The following is a 14702-nucleotide window of genomic DNA, read 5'->3' as shown; positions in this document are numbered from 1 at the left end:
CACTACCGGCACTTGGAAAAGTTACATCTTTGGTGTAAAAACTCCCACAATCCCTCAGCCAACATGGCTACTGGGAATTCGTGGAAAGGATACAGTCTGGTTTCCTGTATCAGCAACAAAGTGGTCCAGATCAGAGTGTCAAAGTGAAACTGCATATTCAGTACTGTGGCAACTACAAGAGGGATCATCATGTCAGACAGAGAGACAATTCTAACATATTCAGTCTCAGGCCCTATTCAGACATTGTTGTTTTTTAGCGTGACTATCCAAACAATCCCACTAACTCATTCTGGTTTTGTTGTTCACACTTTTTTTTTAAAAAATCAGAACTGCATCTCTGCACATCTCTGTGAATTCTGTTGCTCCCATGTGTCAGCACTCAAAGATGGAGCTGATGATGTGTATGTATTTGAAGCACATTCAAGGCGCGTAGAGTTTTGTCCCAAGTCTATTCACATCAGTGGTTCACACAGCCAACAATGTGAATCTTTTAGGAAAAACTCGGAGGAAAAACTGAGACCGAGTATCGCGGGTTAAGTGGGGTTTTTTGACAGTCCCCTCCCAATTCAACCCACATTCTACCAGGATTATTTAAACATCTAAACAACCCCTCAGTCAGCCTACTATCTGAGTGTGTTTTTTGTTAGAATAATGTGCATTTCTTTATATGACCTCAAGAGGGAAGTAATGCGCTATGCCTGAGTATCATTCCACATGGTAACAAAGATATTTACAATTTAAAGAATCTAAGGTGAATATATTTGCCTGCAGAGAAGAATAAACAAGAAGAAGAGTTAAAAGCAATTCAGACTCAAACAAGATAACTAAACTGTGTTTGCCCAGTTTCTCCAAAGGCTGACAAAGGATTTTTCAGGGACGTTGCCAGGATTTTGGGAAGGGGGGTCCAGACTAAGTGCCATCATTATAATGGGGCTTGGGTGCGGCAGCGCAGCAGCACACACCATTCATTTTTCTAATGGAAGGAGGGGGTCTGGACCCCAAGAACACCCCCCCCCTTGCCTACATCCCTGGATTTTTGGGAAATAAAGTCATAGCTTCTTAGTTAAAGTCAAATGGTACATAGTCTAAAACAGTGACAGTAATAGAAGGCTATATTATCCCCCTTCCCTCCTTCCCAAAAAAAACAACACTACTGTATGCAGTGATTCCATAGGAAGTGGAAGAAATAGCCAGAGAAATGTCTGAACAGAAATTATTGAGAACAAGAGCTATTTCCTCATCCCTGTACATCTTCAAAATCTACACAAATCTTCAAAAGATTTAGAAAAGTTACAGAGGCTTGTGGGCAGGCAACCTAAGGAATTCTACATGTTGATGAACTTATTTCTTTCATCATCTCTCATCAGGCAGGCTGAGACTGATAGGAACAGGAGTCCAACAACATACGGATAGACATATGTTTACCATCTGTTTTAGGTGCTGAACATGAATAGAGTAGAGACAAGATTATTTTCTTCCCAAAACAGCACTGTAAAAACTTCTTTTCTTGAACTGAATCTCCTTGAAGCCACCTGCACTGAGAAGTGCATTGTACTCAGAGAGAGTCCGTTCTCTTCCTGTAGTAAAAAGCAGCATCATGATGGAACGTATATGGGCTTCCAAAGGTCCACTTCTGTCTTCATTGAGAGCCACTTCCAGTAACAACAGTCCGCCACCTGTTTGAAAACATATTTTGTTGATTTACAAAAAAGAAGATAACCTTATTGTTCTAAGCATATAATCCCTTCCATGGGATGTGGAAATGTGGGTCATCTAAGGAGGCTAACTTGAATAATCCCTACTGGAAGAGTGCACATGTTTTTTAAGACCCAAAGTCTGTATCCCATTTTGGCTGCCCAGTGCACATGTACACACAAACAGTTTGCTACAACAGCCTCAACTGAACAGACAGTAATGGGAAAAAATTAACCTCTTCTCTCTTTCAGTCTCACCATCATTGCAGTGCGACAATGAGGAAAGCCTCTTCAACTACAGTGATCTCCACTCAGACTGCCATTTGTCCTCTGTGTCTAGTGGGCAACCACATTTTCCTGTTTCAGCACAGCTAAGTAACTGGGCTGTGAAGAAGAGTTAATGGAACCCCTCCAGCTTCATGGGCTATATAGGCAACAATTCTGTCCTAGAATAATATTTCAGAAAAAGTGCCCCAAGAGCACAGAGCATGGAAAAGTGACTTATTAGACTACAATTTGCACAGGTCTACAACACAGAGCCAGTGTGGTGTAGTGGCTTGAGTATTGGAATACGACTCTGGAAACCAGAGTTCAGTTCTTTGCTTGGCCATGGAAATCTAATGTGGCCTTAGGCAAGTCACAAACTCTCATCCCCAGAAAACCCCATTATAGGTTCATCTTAGGGACGCCATGAGTCAGAAATTACCTGAAGGCACGAAGAAGAAGAAGAAGAAGAAGAAGAAGAAGAAGAAGAAGAAGAAGATGATGATGATGATGATGATGATAATGGCCATGCTGAATGAGGGATTCAGAATATAACAGCCCCCCAAACCAATTTTTCAAAGCTTGAGATAAGGACTACAGCTCCCCATTCTTCTACATACTCCCCACCCTTACAGTTCAAGTTGTGCCAGTGAATGTATTTAGAACGCATCCATGGTAATGCCAGTGAGTAAATGTGGCATGCACTGCATACACTGCTGAGTTACCAAAGAAAGTCCTCAAATGTCAAACACTAAGAAGAAATGGTACTTCCAGTGGTGCTTCTAGATGAGGGAGGGGATGTTATTGTGTGATGCCTTCTTCATTCATAAGATTTTATAGCCGTTTCAGATATTATTGCTTCCTGTTTCTAACTGCACTATGTGTTTCTCACCAGAAACATTTCCCTGCTCGCTCTCTCTCTCTCACATACACACATACTCCATGATATGTACAACGTCTGTCTCACAGTAGCACCAAGAGCACATTTACACATTAACCAGTGCCAAGTTTTGCCCTTTCACCTCTGGTCGTTTTTCCCACTGTTTCTCTCAATGTATACTAGATATGCCCAGGTCTATCTGCTATAACTTCTCTTGGCCTCTTGGCCATGTCTTGCCAAATGCAGATGAGGAGCTCTGCATCAAATTCTTCATTTTTGGTCTCTCACACGCATTTGTCAATATCTCTTTGCCATTCAGTAAGAACATGGAAAGTTACACTTTTTGATCACAAGTGCCAGAATCCCCCAGCCAGCATGGCCACTTTCTTACAGGAGATCCAAAGAACAGAACATTCCCAGAAACTGCAGTGCCTAGCTGCTTGAGAAAATAACCAATAATATCCCCATAACAAAAAAAAAAGTATTCTGGTAATTAGCCTTTGTTGTTGATGTTAAGTGTCAAGAAGTCAGCAACCCTATGAATTGGAGACCCTGATCAGGGCAATCTAATGTCTAATTAACAATTTGTAAGCCTTTCTTATAGCCTTTTGGCTGAAGAGTGGATTATAAATTAATAATAATAATAATCCTGTGAATGACAATCCGCCGAATTGTCCTATCATCAGCAGCCTTGCTCAGACCTTGCAGACTCAAGGTTGTGGCTATTTATCTACTTGTAATGGGGTCTTCCTCTTCCTACTGCCTTCTATCTACCCAAGCATTATTGCCTTTTCTAGTGAGTTGTGTCTTCTCATGATATGACCAGAGTATGACAGTCTCAGTTTAGTCATCCTGGTTTCTAGGGAGAGTTCAGGTTTGATTTACTCTAGCGCCCATTTATTTGTCTTTTTAGCAGTCAACAGTATTCAAAGAAATCTTCTCCAGACCCACATTTCAAATGAGTTGATTTTCTTTCTATTTGCTTTCTTCACTGTCCAGTTTTCACAACTATACATAGAAATGCCATGGACAATCTTAACTTCAGAATTCAATGATATACCTTTACACTTCAGGATTTTATCTAGTTCCTTCATAGCTGCCCTTCCAAGTCCTAGTCTTCTTCTGATTTCTTGACTGATTCTTCTGATTTATTGACTGCAGTCTACTTTCTGGTTAATGACTGAGCCAAAGATTTCCATAATGTAGGGTAGGCAAGGTGCACCCCCTATGATGATAGATTGCAACTCATAGCATTCCCCACCATTGGCTATGCTGGTTGTAGCTGATGAGAACTGCCACCCAACAACATCTGGAGTGCTATAGTTTGCTCACTCTTATCTTAATTGATTCTCATTGTTAAGGAAAAAGCAACATGGGACATACAGTAAGAGAAATAAAACTTGTATGTGAAAGTCAGAATGACTCAGCAGAAGCCAATAGAGAACCACACAGGTGTGAATGGTAAAGCAATTAACAGGTCCTGAGTGCCAAGGACAAGAAATGCATAGTGGATAATTGGACACACCTGACAATTGTTAAGTGGTCAAGGCTGAGATGATGAAATCATTAATTGTGGGATGAACAAGGAGAACCAATGGGAATAATGTACACGCCTACTGGGTGGAAACAGACCACAGTAGGTGGTGCCATGCTTTGGTTATAATAATGACTATGGATCCCAGTGCATTTTGTGGGTTGTAGTTGTATTGGAGAGTGAGGAGTTGAGTATTGTTTGGAGCTGTGTATATAGTAGATTAAAGTAGATCTTTTATATAAGACTACTGAGTTGTCTGGTGTCTTGGGTGAAGCTACAAGAACCAGCAGGACCCTGGTGAAGAAGGGTGAAGACTTCTGTGGAAGCAAGAGTGAGAAGGCTTGGAGAGTTTGTTGGGGTCTTCAGCCTGATCTCTGCAACTCTTGCAAAGATACAACAACTGGCCAAAACTGGTCAGCGTGGTACACAACCAGGTGGTGAGTTCCAGGCCAGGTGAAGAGCCACAACTCCCATCATCCCTGACACTCATTACATAATAATCTGATCCCACCCCAATTTAGATGATGCAAACTTTCTTCCAAGTATGACTGATTAGCTGATATTGCTGAGACAAGAATGCCCATGACTTAATAATCATCTGACACAAAAAGTCTGAAGAGCCTTGTATTCACTCGAAGCATTAAATATATTAGAAAAATGGAAAGAAGCCTCTGGAGGACAACAACAAAAACAACAAATAATCTATTGGGGATGGAGTAGCTCAGTGGCAGAGTACATATTTGGAATGCAAAAGGTCCCAAGTTCAATTTCTGCTGCCTTCATGTAAGTTTGGGAAATAATTATGCCTAAAACTCTGGATTATTGCTGCTATTTCCGGTGGATACCAGTTTCAACAGAACCTTAATGCATGCTGTTTCTCAAACCTTTATAAGTCCCTTGATGTTCCTGTCAGCACTTTACAAGATAATGCATACAGTAAGCCCAAAAGTGCTTGCTTGTCCAGCTATAAAGACCATATCGCCTATCAACTAAGCACACATACCAGGTTTGCAGGCCTTGTGCACTTTAGTTAGCAGTTGCATACAGGTATTATCATCCCAGTCATGAAAGATCCTAGCCAAAATATAGAGGTCTGCTTCAGGAACTGGATCTTTAAAAAAGTCACCTGCAATGAAATAGGCAAAGATCTGTTTAATTAAGCATTTTGTCTTAATTTCTACCTTTTGGAAATTAGGGTGAGTCCAAACTTTCTTTATGCCTTAGAAGGATGGATCCCTCATGCCATTTCACATACAAAAGCTTGTTGTTTTGCCAAGTGAATGTTACATCAGCACTGTTGAAAGGATAGTGTCCACCTGTGCCCTTAGGGATTCACACAACATGCTATGTGGCACACATGGATTTGCTACTGTTTTCTCCCAGCACCTGTTGCCTCACTCTACCTAACTGGAAGATTTACCTAGGCTATAATAAAATATACATTGCTTTCTACTGGACCTTCATACAGTATTCATGGCTGTCTGGCTTCTGAAGGCAAACATTAACGAAAAAGGTTATGATTTTAGAACAAACCATGTTTTACCATCCTGGAAAGAAATCTTGCATTCTTCTGAACTCACAAACTGCTTCTTTGCTGTTTTCACTACTTTTGGTAAGTCAAAAATGGTCACAGTAGCATTTGGGTACAATGAAATATACTCTTTGGCTAAAGCACCACTTCCTCCTTAAAGAAAGAACAAAATGGAAATGAATACATATAGGAATACACACACACACACACACACTGCATTTGAAATGTTTTCCTAAACAATTTTTTTTGGTAGAAAATTTCAGCAATGCAGAGGAGGTGGTTGCTATGCAATCATTTCACAGTATTGTCAAACCGAGATGTTCACTGTGGCGGGATACAAACCGCCGCTTTGCGGCGCTTCCCCACCGCCGCCATTTGCTCTGTGCAGGAGCCGCAGCAGCCAAACCGCGCGGCTCCCGCGCGGAGCAAAAAAGAAGCTCCATTTCGGAGCTTCTTTTTGCGGCGCCTCTATGACGTCATGAGGCGCCTGGCGCAGACTCGCGACGTCATAGGCGCCGCGACACGTCTGGACGCTATGCGTCCAGTACGTAAAGATGGCGGCGCCCATGTAGAAGGGGCGCCACCATCTTTTACGTATAGGATACGTACTAGGGTTAGGGGGGTGCGGAAGCACCGCCCCTTCCTAACCCTAGTACGTATCCTATACGTACTATATGGCGGTTTGTATCCCGCCTGTGTTAGCATCTGAGGATTTAATAGTGCAAGACTTAGTTTATAGATGATTTGGAGTAAAAACATATAGCTCTACTAGCAGTAGTGACTCTTGAAAAATCCACTAAAGATCATGTTGAGTCTTTATTTCAAAGATCTGCTACCAAGGAATCCATATGCAAACTATCCATATGCAAACTATACCTAGTTGTTGTATACCTTCCAGCTTATGGAGACCCTAAAGTGATCCTATCACAAACCTTATAGCAACCATAAAGAAAACCTTAGAGTATAAACTTAAAAGCTTATTTCGGTTGCTTGTGTTAATTCCAAAAGATGTTTTCTCTTACTAGATTTAATATGGCTGGACTATATTGAAAAAAGTAGTGAAATGGTAAAAAGAAAGTAATTAATTTGTATTTCTCAATACAATCTCAATATTAATAGTGATAAATTAACTCTTTAATAAGATGTTCTAACATGATCACCCTTGAGGGCTTTTCCAGCTCTATGATTCTAGGATCTACCTGATCAATGGAATTTCCTCCATTAATATAATGGAAGAATTTAGAGTAATATTGGGGTGGGTGCATTTACTACTACTATTATGATCACAGAGATGAAAGGCAACCTGAGAGGCCATCCCTCTATTCCATAGGATTTCAAATTTCAAAGAAAGGAAGGTAGCTGAGAATTTCCGGTACATACCTCCCAGATCACAAACGACAGGGAAACAAGAAAGATCAAATGCAGACATCATTTCCTGACCATATAGACTCCAGGCAGAATCCATGGCATTGGAGAATCTTTGCACCCCTTCATCTGAACTAAGAATTAAACATTAAAATGGAAGACAAGCAGAAAGGACAGCTGTGTACAAAGTCTGAAATACAGCTGGCCTTTGCAAAACGGGAATACCATTGACAAATGAGCATGGTTGCTTGCAATCTCATTTCAGACATTAAAGGATGTTCTTTTTTTAAAAAAAGTAAAAAAATTAACTATGTTTGGCCAGTTTGGCATGTTCTAACCCCCCCCCCCCCCCCCCCGTGTCACCACAGAGATCATGGAAAGTGGGAAAACCACATCAAGGAGGGAACACATACTGGAAGTATGACTAAAAAGCATGTGTTTTCAACATCACACAAGAAGTATATCACCTGATAGGAAACATCTTGAGATATATTCAACAAATCCAAAAAATAATAATCCTACAGTACCTGTACATTGACGCAAAAATGTCTTTTGCTGGAGTGACATACGCTGGTTGAACCTGGGGTTTTCCTTCCCTGAAAAAGATCCATGGGCCTGTTACAGACTGCCAAAATAAAGCTGCTTCGGGTCTCTCTGGAGGTATGCTGTTTAAATGATGCATGCATCCTAAGAATCCAGAAGCTGCACCAAAGCTGCAGTCCAGTGCTTAGGAATGGAGTGTGGCTTTGGCACGACCTCCAGACTCTTAGGACCCATGCATCATTTAAATAGCATACCTCCAAAGAGACCTGAAGCAGCTTTATTTTGGCAGTCTGTAACAGGCCTTAGTTTAATTACATGAAAATTATGCCAAATTCCCTTCACCTCACTGATCCAGTAACAAACATGCACAACTATGTGAAAATTATGCAGTTATGTGATCCAGCATACTTCTACACTATTGTAATATTACAATGTACAACCAGTTGACAGGATCTGGGCCATTGTGTAATACTTTACTACTAAGTAGTGCTGAATACTAAGAAGTACAGTCGTCCCTCCACATTTGCAGGGGTTAGGGGAACAAGACCCCCACAAATGTGGAAAATCCACTAATAAGGTGAGATCCTCCAACCTTCCCTCTGATGCATGGGACAGCTGTCCAAAACATGGGAGGGGCCAGAAGGAGCTTGCTCAGTTCTTCCCCTGCTTTTAATTGGCTCTGGGGGACAGTTAAAGGCATGAGATGGGGGAGAAAGGAACTGGTGCACACCTGCTCCCCTCTTTCCCCTGCCCTCCCCTGCCTTTAACTGACTCTGGGGTACAGTTAACGTCATGGGACAGGGGGAAGGAACAGGTGCACACCTACTCTGCTCTTTCCCTTGCCCTTCCCTGCCTTTAACTGGCTTTGGGAAGCCAGCTAAAGGGACGGGAGAGCAGGAGAAAGAGGCACAAGTGCACACTCTTCCTGGCAGCTCCCTCCCTCCCGGGCCTTTTTTTCCCTACAGAGAAAAGCTGGAGGGAAAGGAGGAGGAGTGCATGCCTGTGAGCGTAACATTCATGAATGATCAAAACCGCGAATGTTAAGTCCACGAATGCAGAGGGAGAAGTATATTCCAATTATTTTTAGCATCAGCTTAAGCTAAATAAGGAAATGATTGGCATAAAAGTTAGGCCCCAAATCAGCAATGCTGGTTGTGAATTATGAATATTAGTCTCAGAATGTATGTATTAAAAACTACTTAACAGTACTGAAGGCACTGTTCACACAGAGAGAGCCAGAAAGTATTATTTCATTGATTAAATAATTAACTACAAATTGACTGATATAAAGGGACCCATCAGAGGATGATAGTGAAGATGTTTCCTTTCTTAGATGTTCATTGTTCAATATTTCAATGTCTTTTAGAAGAACAGAGTAGTGCTCAAAACAATTCACATCTGCAGAGACTATGCTACTATTCAGCTTCTTTGCTCACTGACATATTTTCAGTATTTTTTTTTAAAAAGCAGAAGAACCAAAAGATGGGGGACCCAGAAATACAACTTTTTTGATTGAACAAAGTGTGGCAGCTTTAAACCAAATGTGGCAAGACATCCATCTGTTTCAGAAAATAAAATCTACCAGTCCAATCTCCCTGATATGCTTTTGTTTATTCTTTACCTGACAGCATCAGCCAAGTATTGGAAATTTGGATAGGTGAACTCAGAGTAGAACTTCATGTAATAATACTGGGACTTTGGGCTTGATTTGGCAAGGCAGAGGTTGCCAAGATCTGTGTTTCCATAAAAGCCTTAAAATAAAGAAAACAAAACATTCTGTTGTAAAACTGTGAGAGAAATAGGATAACACATAGCTGACAAATCATAATTGAATGCAGCATATTGCTAAGAGGCAACCCAAGTTGTTTCCTCCTTCTGATATGGTTACCTTCATTGCTCTTCCTTTCCATTTTTAGTAACTTTAAACCCACACAGGCTTCCAGTAGCCTCTTCATTCCCATGTGGCTCGTGCCCAGGCGTGCAGCAATAGCTGCAGAGCTCAGAGTGTCTCTGGACTCCAAAAGGAGATCAAATATTCCCAACTCACAGGCAGTAAACATAATCTGGAAACAAAAGTGTAATGTGCAAAAGGTTCAGATAATTTGCAGTTAAGAATATTATTTTTGCTACACTGTAAGACTTAAGCCTGTACTATATCTTCTGCTTTGACTAAGCTATGCCATTTTTGCATTTAGGAACCAATTTTTAGTGTACTAGCTTCTGGAATGTGCTAACTGTTACTACTGTATTGTTAAATTCTGAAAGAGAAGAGGGATGTTACTGATTAGCCCCCCTGGGAGGGAGGAAGATGTGTAACCAGATGTTTCGACCACAAGGATACCTTGTTGTTGCAGGCTGAAGCATGTAAACGAGATAACCCCTTAAATATTAGCAAGTTTAGCAAGGTAAAAGGACCAAAAGTTGATAAGAACTGAAAATCTCTAGCAGAAAATTCTGTTAGGCGCATTACAGACCACCTGAAAGCGTCGGTCTGTCGGCACCGTCATTAGCGCCGCTGAGGAGCCCCAGCAGCTGCAAAAAAGAAGCGCTAAGCGTCCGCGACGTCAAAATGGTGGCGCCCATCTGTATAGGGCGCCGCCATTTTGTACGTGCTCCACGCGTACTAGGCTTAGGGGCGTCCGGAAGTGACGCTCCTTTCTAACCCTAGTATGCACAGAGCACGGACTTTATGCCCATTTGTAACGGGCCTAAGTTAAGGTATGCATAATTAGAATAGTTGTTGAGTAATACTTGGGCTTATATATACTGTATGTTTCTAATAAAGTTTGTCCAATGTCCATCCCTCCTTGCTATGAAGTGACTCAAGGGGCGCGTTCCCACTTGCCTATAAAGCGGATCATGAAGCGAATTAAGAGGTGTTGTTCCCACTGATGCCCGAATTAGTTCCTCAATGCCCGGAATCGTTTCCACTGCGATTCGATTTAAAATTGAATTATATCGTATAATTCGAATTAGACTCCTATAAACCGGTTTAAAAAAATAGTAGTTTATAACGCGGGTTATTTTTGAAAGCGGAGTACGATTCGCGGTATCCAAATGGGAACGAAAGGGTGTCTGATTCAGGAACCTGGAGATGGGAGGAGCAGCGCTTAAGGGGCTGGCCTGGGGGTGTCACCCTCTTTGTTCTCTTTCTGCATTGCCAGCGCCATTTTCATTTCGCATAGACTTTCCCCCAGTGGATTGCAACCTCCCCTCTGCTCCTCATTCATAGAACGATGTATGAGAAGAGCCATTGAACACCATTTTAAACTATTATTTTTTCTTTTTTCACCTCTGCCTGAGTGCCTGAGCAGCAGATGGGCTTTGCAGTACATACCTGCTTGATCGCCCCCCAGACATCCCAGGGAGCAATGGGGGAGGCAAAGCGATTTTGGGGAATGGAGAGCCTGGATGCCCAGGATCGGGGGGGGGATATCGAGCCTTATTTTCTCTCTTCCCCAAAGATTCTCTCCCCAATAATGAAGCCCACTGGCTTCTCCTCCTTGATCTGATTTGCCAAGCCTCCTTCTAGTCTGGGGATACACAACAGAAGAGCCTTGGATGCAGCCAATTTTCATTGGCTGCCCTAAAAATTAAAAAAACCTAGACTTGTGACGTCTGAAGCTTATGCGCTTCGTTGACAGCTTGTGGACACAAATGGGGACGGGGAACAAGTTAATCCATTTTAAAATAAAGCAATTTAAAATAAATGGGAACGAAAACAGGGTCTAAATGAATCGAGGTAATTTGCCCCTTTTGGTAATGGAAACGATGGAAAAAAATTGAATTATTCCCATAATCCGAATCAGAATTGCACCAATATAATCCGTTTTATCTGCCAAGTGGAAACGCCCCCAAAGGACAATGCCTCCTTTGATCCACATCCCTTGTATTTGTGTGTTTCCTTTCTGGCAGTTTCAGGATTTCCCTTATAGCTCCACACCTAAATGTATGTGTTGAGGGGCTAGTCTGAGTTTTCAGCTTCTGCCTTCATGCATTTAAAAATATATATTTTTGGCTTCAAGTGGCATGCAGGGCAAAAATAATCAAATAGGATATTGAAAATACATTTTTAAAGGGATACTTATGAGGCTCAAGAGACACAGAGTCTACAAACACTGCACAACTATTACAGTCTGATGCTACTTAACTATCATTGCTCTGTCTTATAGGATCCTGCTGTTTGTAGTTTGGAAAGTCCTAAGAAGTTTCTGCTAGAGATTTTTAATTCAGTTCTTATCAACTTTTGGTCCTCTAGATGTTTTGAACGTCAGCTCCTAGAAGGCCCATCCAGCATGGCCAATAGTCAGGAACTCTGGGAATTGAAGTCCCAAATATCTGAAGACCATCTTACAAGAAGAACAGCCTGGCCCACTGTCCTCCACAGGCGCTCTCTAATATAGAGTTCTAAGCTCACTTAAATGCAGATTTAAGGTTTCTGAAGAGTTAAGGTCAGAGTTAAGGCCAGAAAGGGACCATAAAGTAAGGTAAAGCCATGCCAAAGGGAAGTCTGCTTTACCATGGATAATGTTATAAGCTCTTAGAATCTCCCAAACTGCAAACAGCAGGGTCCTATTACAGAGAGCAATGGCAGTTAAGTAGTATCAAACATATACAGTGTATTCTGACCATGTCCTCAGATATCTTGACATGTAAGAAATAAGATATTGTTGACAAATCTGTGGGGGTTCCATTTCGCACCCTCACCTCTGCGGATGGCAAAATCCATGGGACCTGAGCCCAAGGAGAAATTACTGTACTGTTTGCTGCTGCTGCTGAAGATGCCAGTTAGAACACCAGTGAGAATTGCAAGGAACTAGTGTGACCTGTACAGTTTAGAAATAGTGCTTGCTCATTATGGGTCATTTTATATGATTGTCATAGCTTTAGGTAAGCCAGCATGGTATAGTGGTTTGAGTGTGACTCGGGGAGACCAGGGTTTGAACTCACTCACCCATGAAAACTCACTGGGTGATCTTGGGAAAGTTAAATCCTCTCTGCTCTAGAGGAAGGCAATGGCAAATTCCCTTGGAACAAATCATACCACAAAACCCTGTGAAAGTTTTGCCTTAGGATTGCCATAGGTTAGAAATGACTTGAAGTCACGCAACAAAGAACAACATAGCATTTTAATTGCTGCTGTATAGTTTTGTGATAATTCTAGGTAACCCTGGTTTCATTGACTGTTGGCTAGTCTGACCAGGAGGGCCAAACTCTGGTCTTGACAGAATCTGTCAGATATGCCTTTAAATGTACTGTCTTCATTCCATAATGTTCCTACTGACTGAGCTATAAAGGTAAAACAGGGTTTGAGGAGTCTTGAAGAGAGGTGGGCTATGTCACTCTGGGCTGTGCAACGGATTAATATCTCTTCTCACTCACTGTCATGTCACCTTCAAGATACTCCTTTAACCTGGACATTTTGTTGAACTTTATGAAAAGTTGACAGGAGAATGGCCAAAGGTGCAATATTAGTTTGAGATGCCCCTGAACCTTTCATTCACTACTATGCAGTGCACCCATCCATGAAGATACACTGGTTACTCCACACAGCTATTCTGGAATATGGGTTTTCTTCTTGCTGCCATATAAGTCAAATAAATAATGGGGACATCCAGAGCTCAATGGGTGTCATTATAGATGCCAAATTCTCCATTTTTATGATGGAGATTAACAACCATAACTCATTCTTATTTGTAGAATGCACACACCAATTTTACACATCCCAAGAATACACTTTTTCTCACTGGGAAGGAATGGGGCCTTTTCCCTGGCCACTCCCAACAGCTAGTTCTTCTCTCTGGAAGAACCAACTGTTCAAAGTTGGCAGGAATTGCATCTCATTTTCATTGATTGAATTTCTTTATCAGAATAGGAAAGGGGAAGCAATAGCCTTTAAATATGCCTATCATGAAGAAGTGAGAAAAATTTAAGTGGGATGCATATTTTGTAAAATCTTTATAAAGTGCAGTTTAATATAACTGGCTCATTTGTGATGTTGCTTGCATCATTCCCATATTACTTGTCAAAACAAAAACAGAGGCCCGTTACAGATGGGCTAGAAAGTACACGCAGAGCGCATACTAGGGTTAGAAAGGGGCGGTGCTTCTCTGCACGCACAAAATGGCGGCGGCCGTTCCACACGGCTGCCGCCATGAGGACATCACGGCCGCGCCGCCTTTATATATTTATATTTATATATTTATATTTAGTGCGCCCTTAGCGCGGAGCAGGAAGGAGCTCCGTTTCGGAGCTCCTTCCTGGTTTGGTCCACTGGGGGCAGCCTTCACACGGCTGCGCCCAGCAGACCAAAGAAGAAAGGGACCAATCGTCCCCTTCCTCCTCCTCCCTGCCGCCGCGGGGTGTCCTTGGGGCTTGAAGCCCCAGGGACACCCCTTTTCAGGCTGAGGGGAAGGGGCATTTTGCCACTTCCCCACAGCCCGAAAAGCAGTGGATCGGGGCCTCAGCAGCTGCCGCTCTGGACACTGAGGCCCCGATACAGCGGGGAAAGGGGTGGTTGCAGCCCACCCCAAACAGGCGATTTGTAACCTGCCATATTCAAAACTATCACAGATTACAATGAGAGATAATCTGCTATTAATGCAAACAAAAAAGACAGGCAATTTTGATACCACTTGTTCATTAGAAGGGTGAAGGTTTGAAAGTTGTTGAAGGTTTAATATTTGAATTAATATGATATATTGATCTCACCTTTGATATGATAAATCCATGCTGATACTGAAATAAGAGTTTAAGCATTTCATTCTCTTCTGCAGAATCCATTCTTCTTCACTACTCTAATAGGCAAATTCTCCTTTGCTGAATTTCAAGGATACTTCTAGAAGCAGAGGATTTCTCTTCAGTGCCCCAAGGAAGACTGATCTTATCCTA

General features: G+C 41.9%; 1 protein-coding gene across 2 annotated transcripts; it reads right to left on the bottom strand.

The window, feature by feature from the left end:
- Positions 1-374: 374 nt before the first annotated feature.
- LOC121926228 (acetylserotonin O-methyltransferase-like) lies at positions 375-14702 on the bottom strand. 2 transcript variants are annotated; one of them, XM_042459018.1, is made up of 8 exons: positions 14523-14702; positions 9700-9874; positions 9433-9562; positions 7796-7864; positions 7284-7402; positions 5916-6056; positions 5376-5498; positions 377-1676 (listed from the first exon to the last, which is right to left on the bottom strand). In XM_042459018.1, exons 1-8 carry the CDS (start codon positions 14592-14594, stop codon positions 1468-1470), a joined length of 1038 nt encoding a protein of 345 aa, XP_042314952.1. In that variant the 5' UTR covers positions 14595-14702; the 3' UTR covers positions 377-1467. The 2 variants fall into 2 exon arrangements, with proteins under 2 accessions (XP_042314953.1, XP_042314952.1); XM_042459019.1 differs by lacking the exon at positions 5916-6056 and having other exon boundaries at positions 375-1676.

Source organism: Sceloporus undulatus, chromosome 3 (assembly GCF_019175285.1).
Source record: "Sceloporus undulatus isolate JIND9_A2432 ecotype Alabama chromosome 3, SceUnd_v1.1, whole genome shotgun sequence".
Taxonomy (NCBI): Eukaryota; Metazoa; Chordata; class Lepidosauria; order Squamata; family Phrynosomatidae; genus Sceloporus; species Sceloporus undulatus.
Note: the sequence above shows the minus strand (reverse complement) of the source record. Positions and strands in the feature narration are given on the sequence as shown.

Excerpts from the sequence above, each read along its gene's own strand:
- LOC121926228 (XM_042459018.1), bottom strand. The coding sequence starts at position 14,594 with ATGGATTCTGCAGAAGAGAATGAAATGCTTAAACTCTTATTTCAGTAT. Across the intron at positions 9,563-9,699 it reads GGAAAGGAAGAGCAATGAAG|GCTTTTATGGAAACACAGAT; the intron begins GTAACCATATCA and ends CTTTATTTTAAG. Across the intron at positions 6,057-7,283 it reads TGTCGTTTGTGATCTGGGAG|GAGGAAGTGGTGCTTTAGCC; the intron begins GTATGTACCGGA and ends TCTTTCTTTAAG.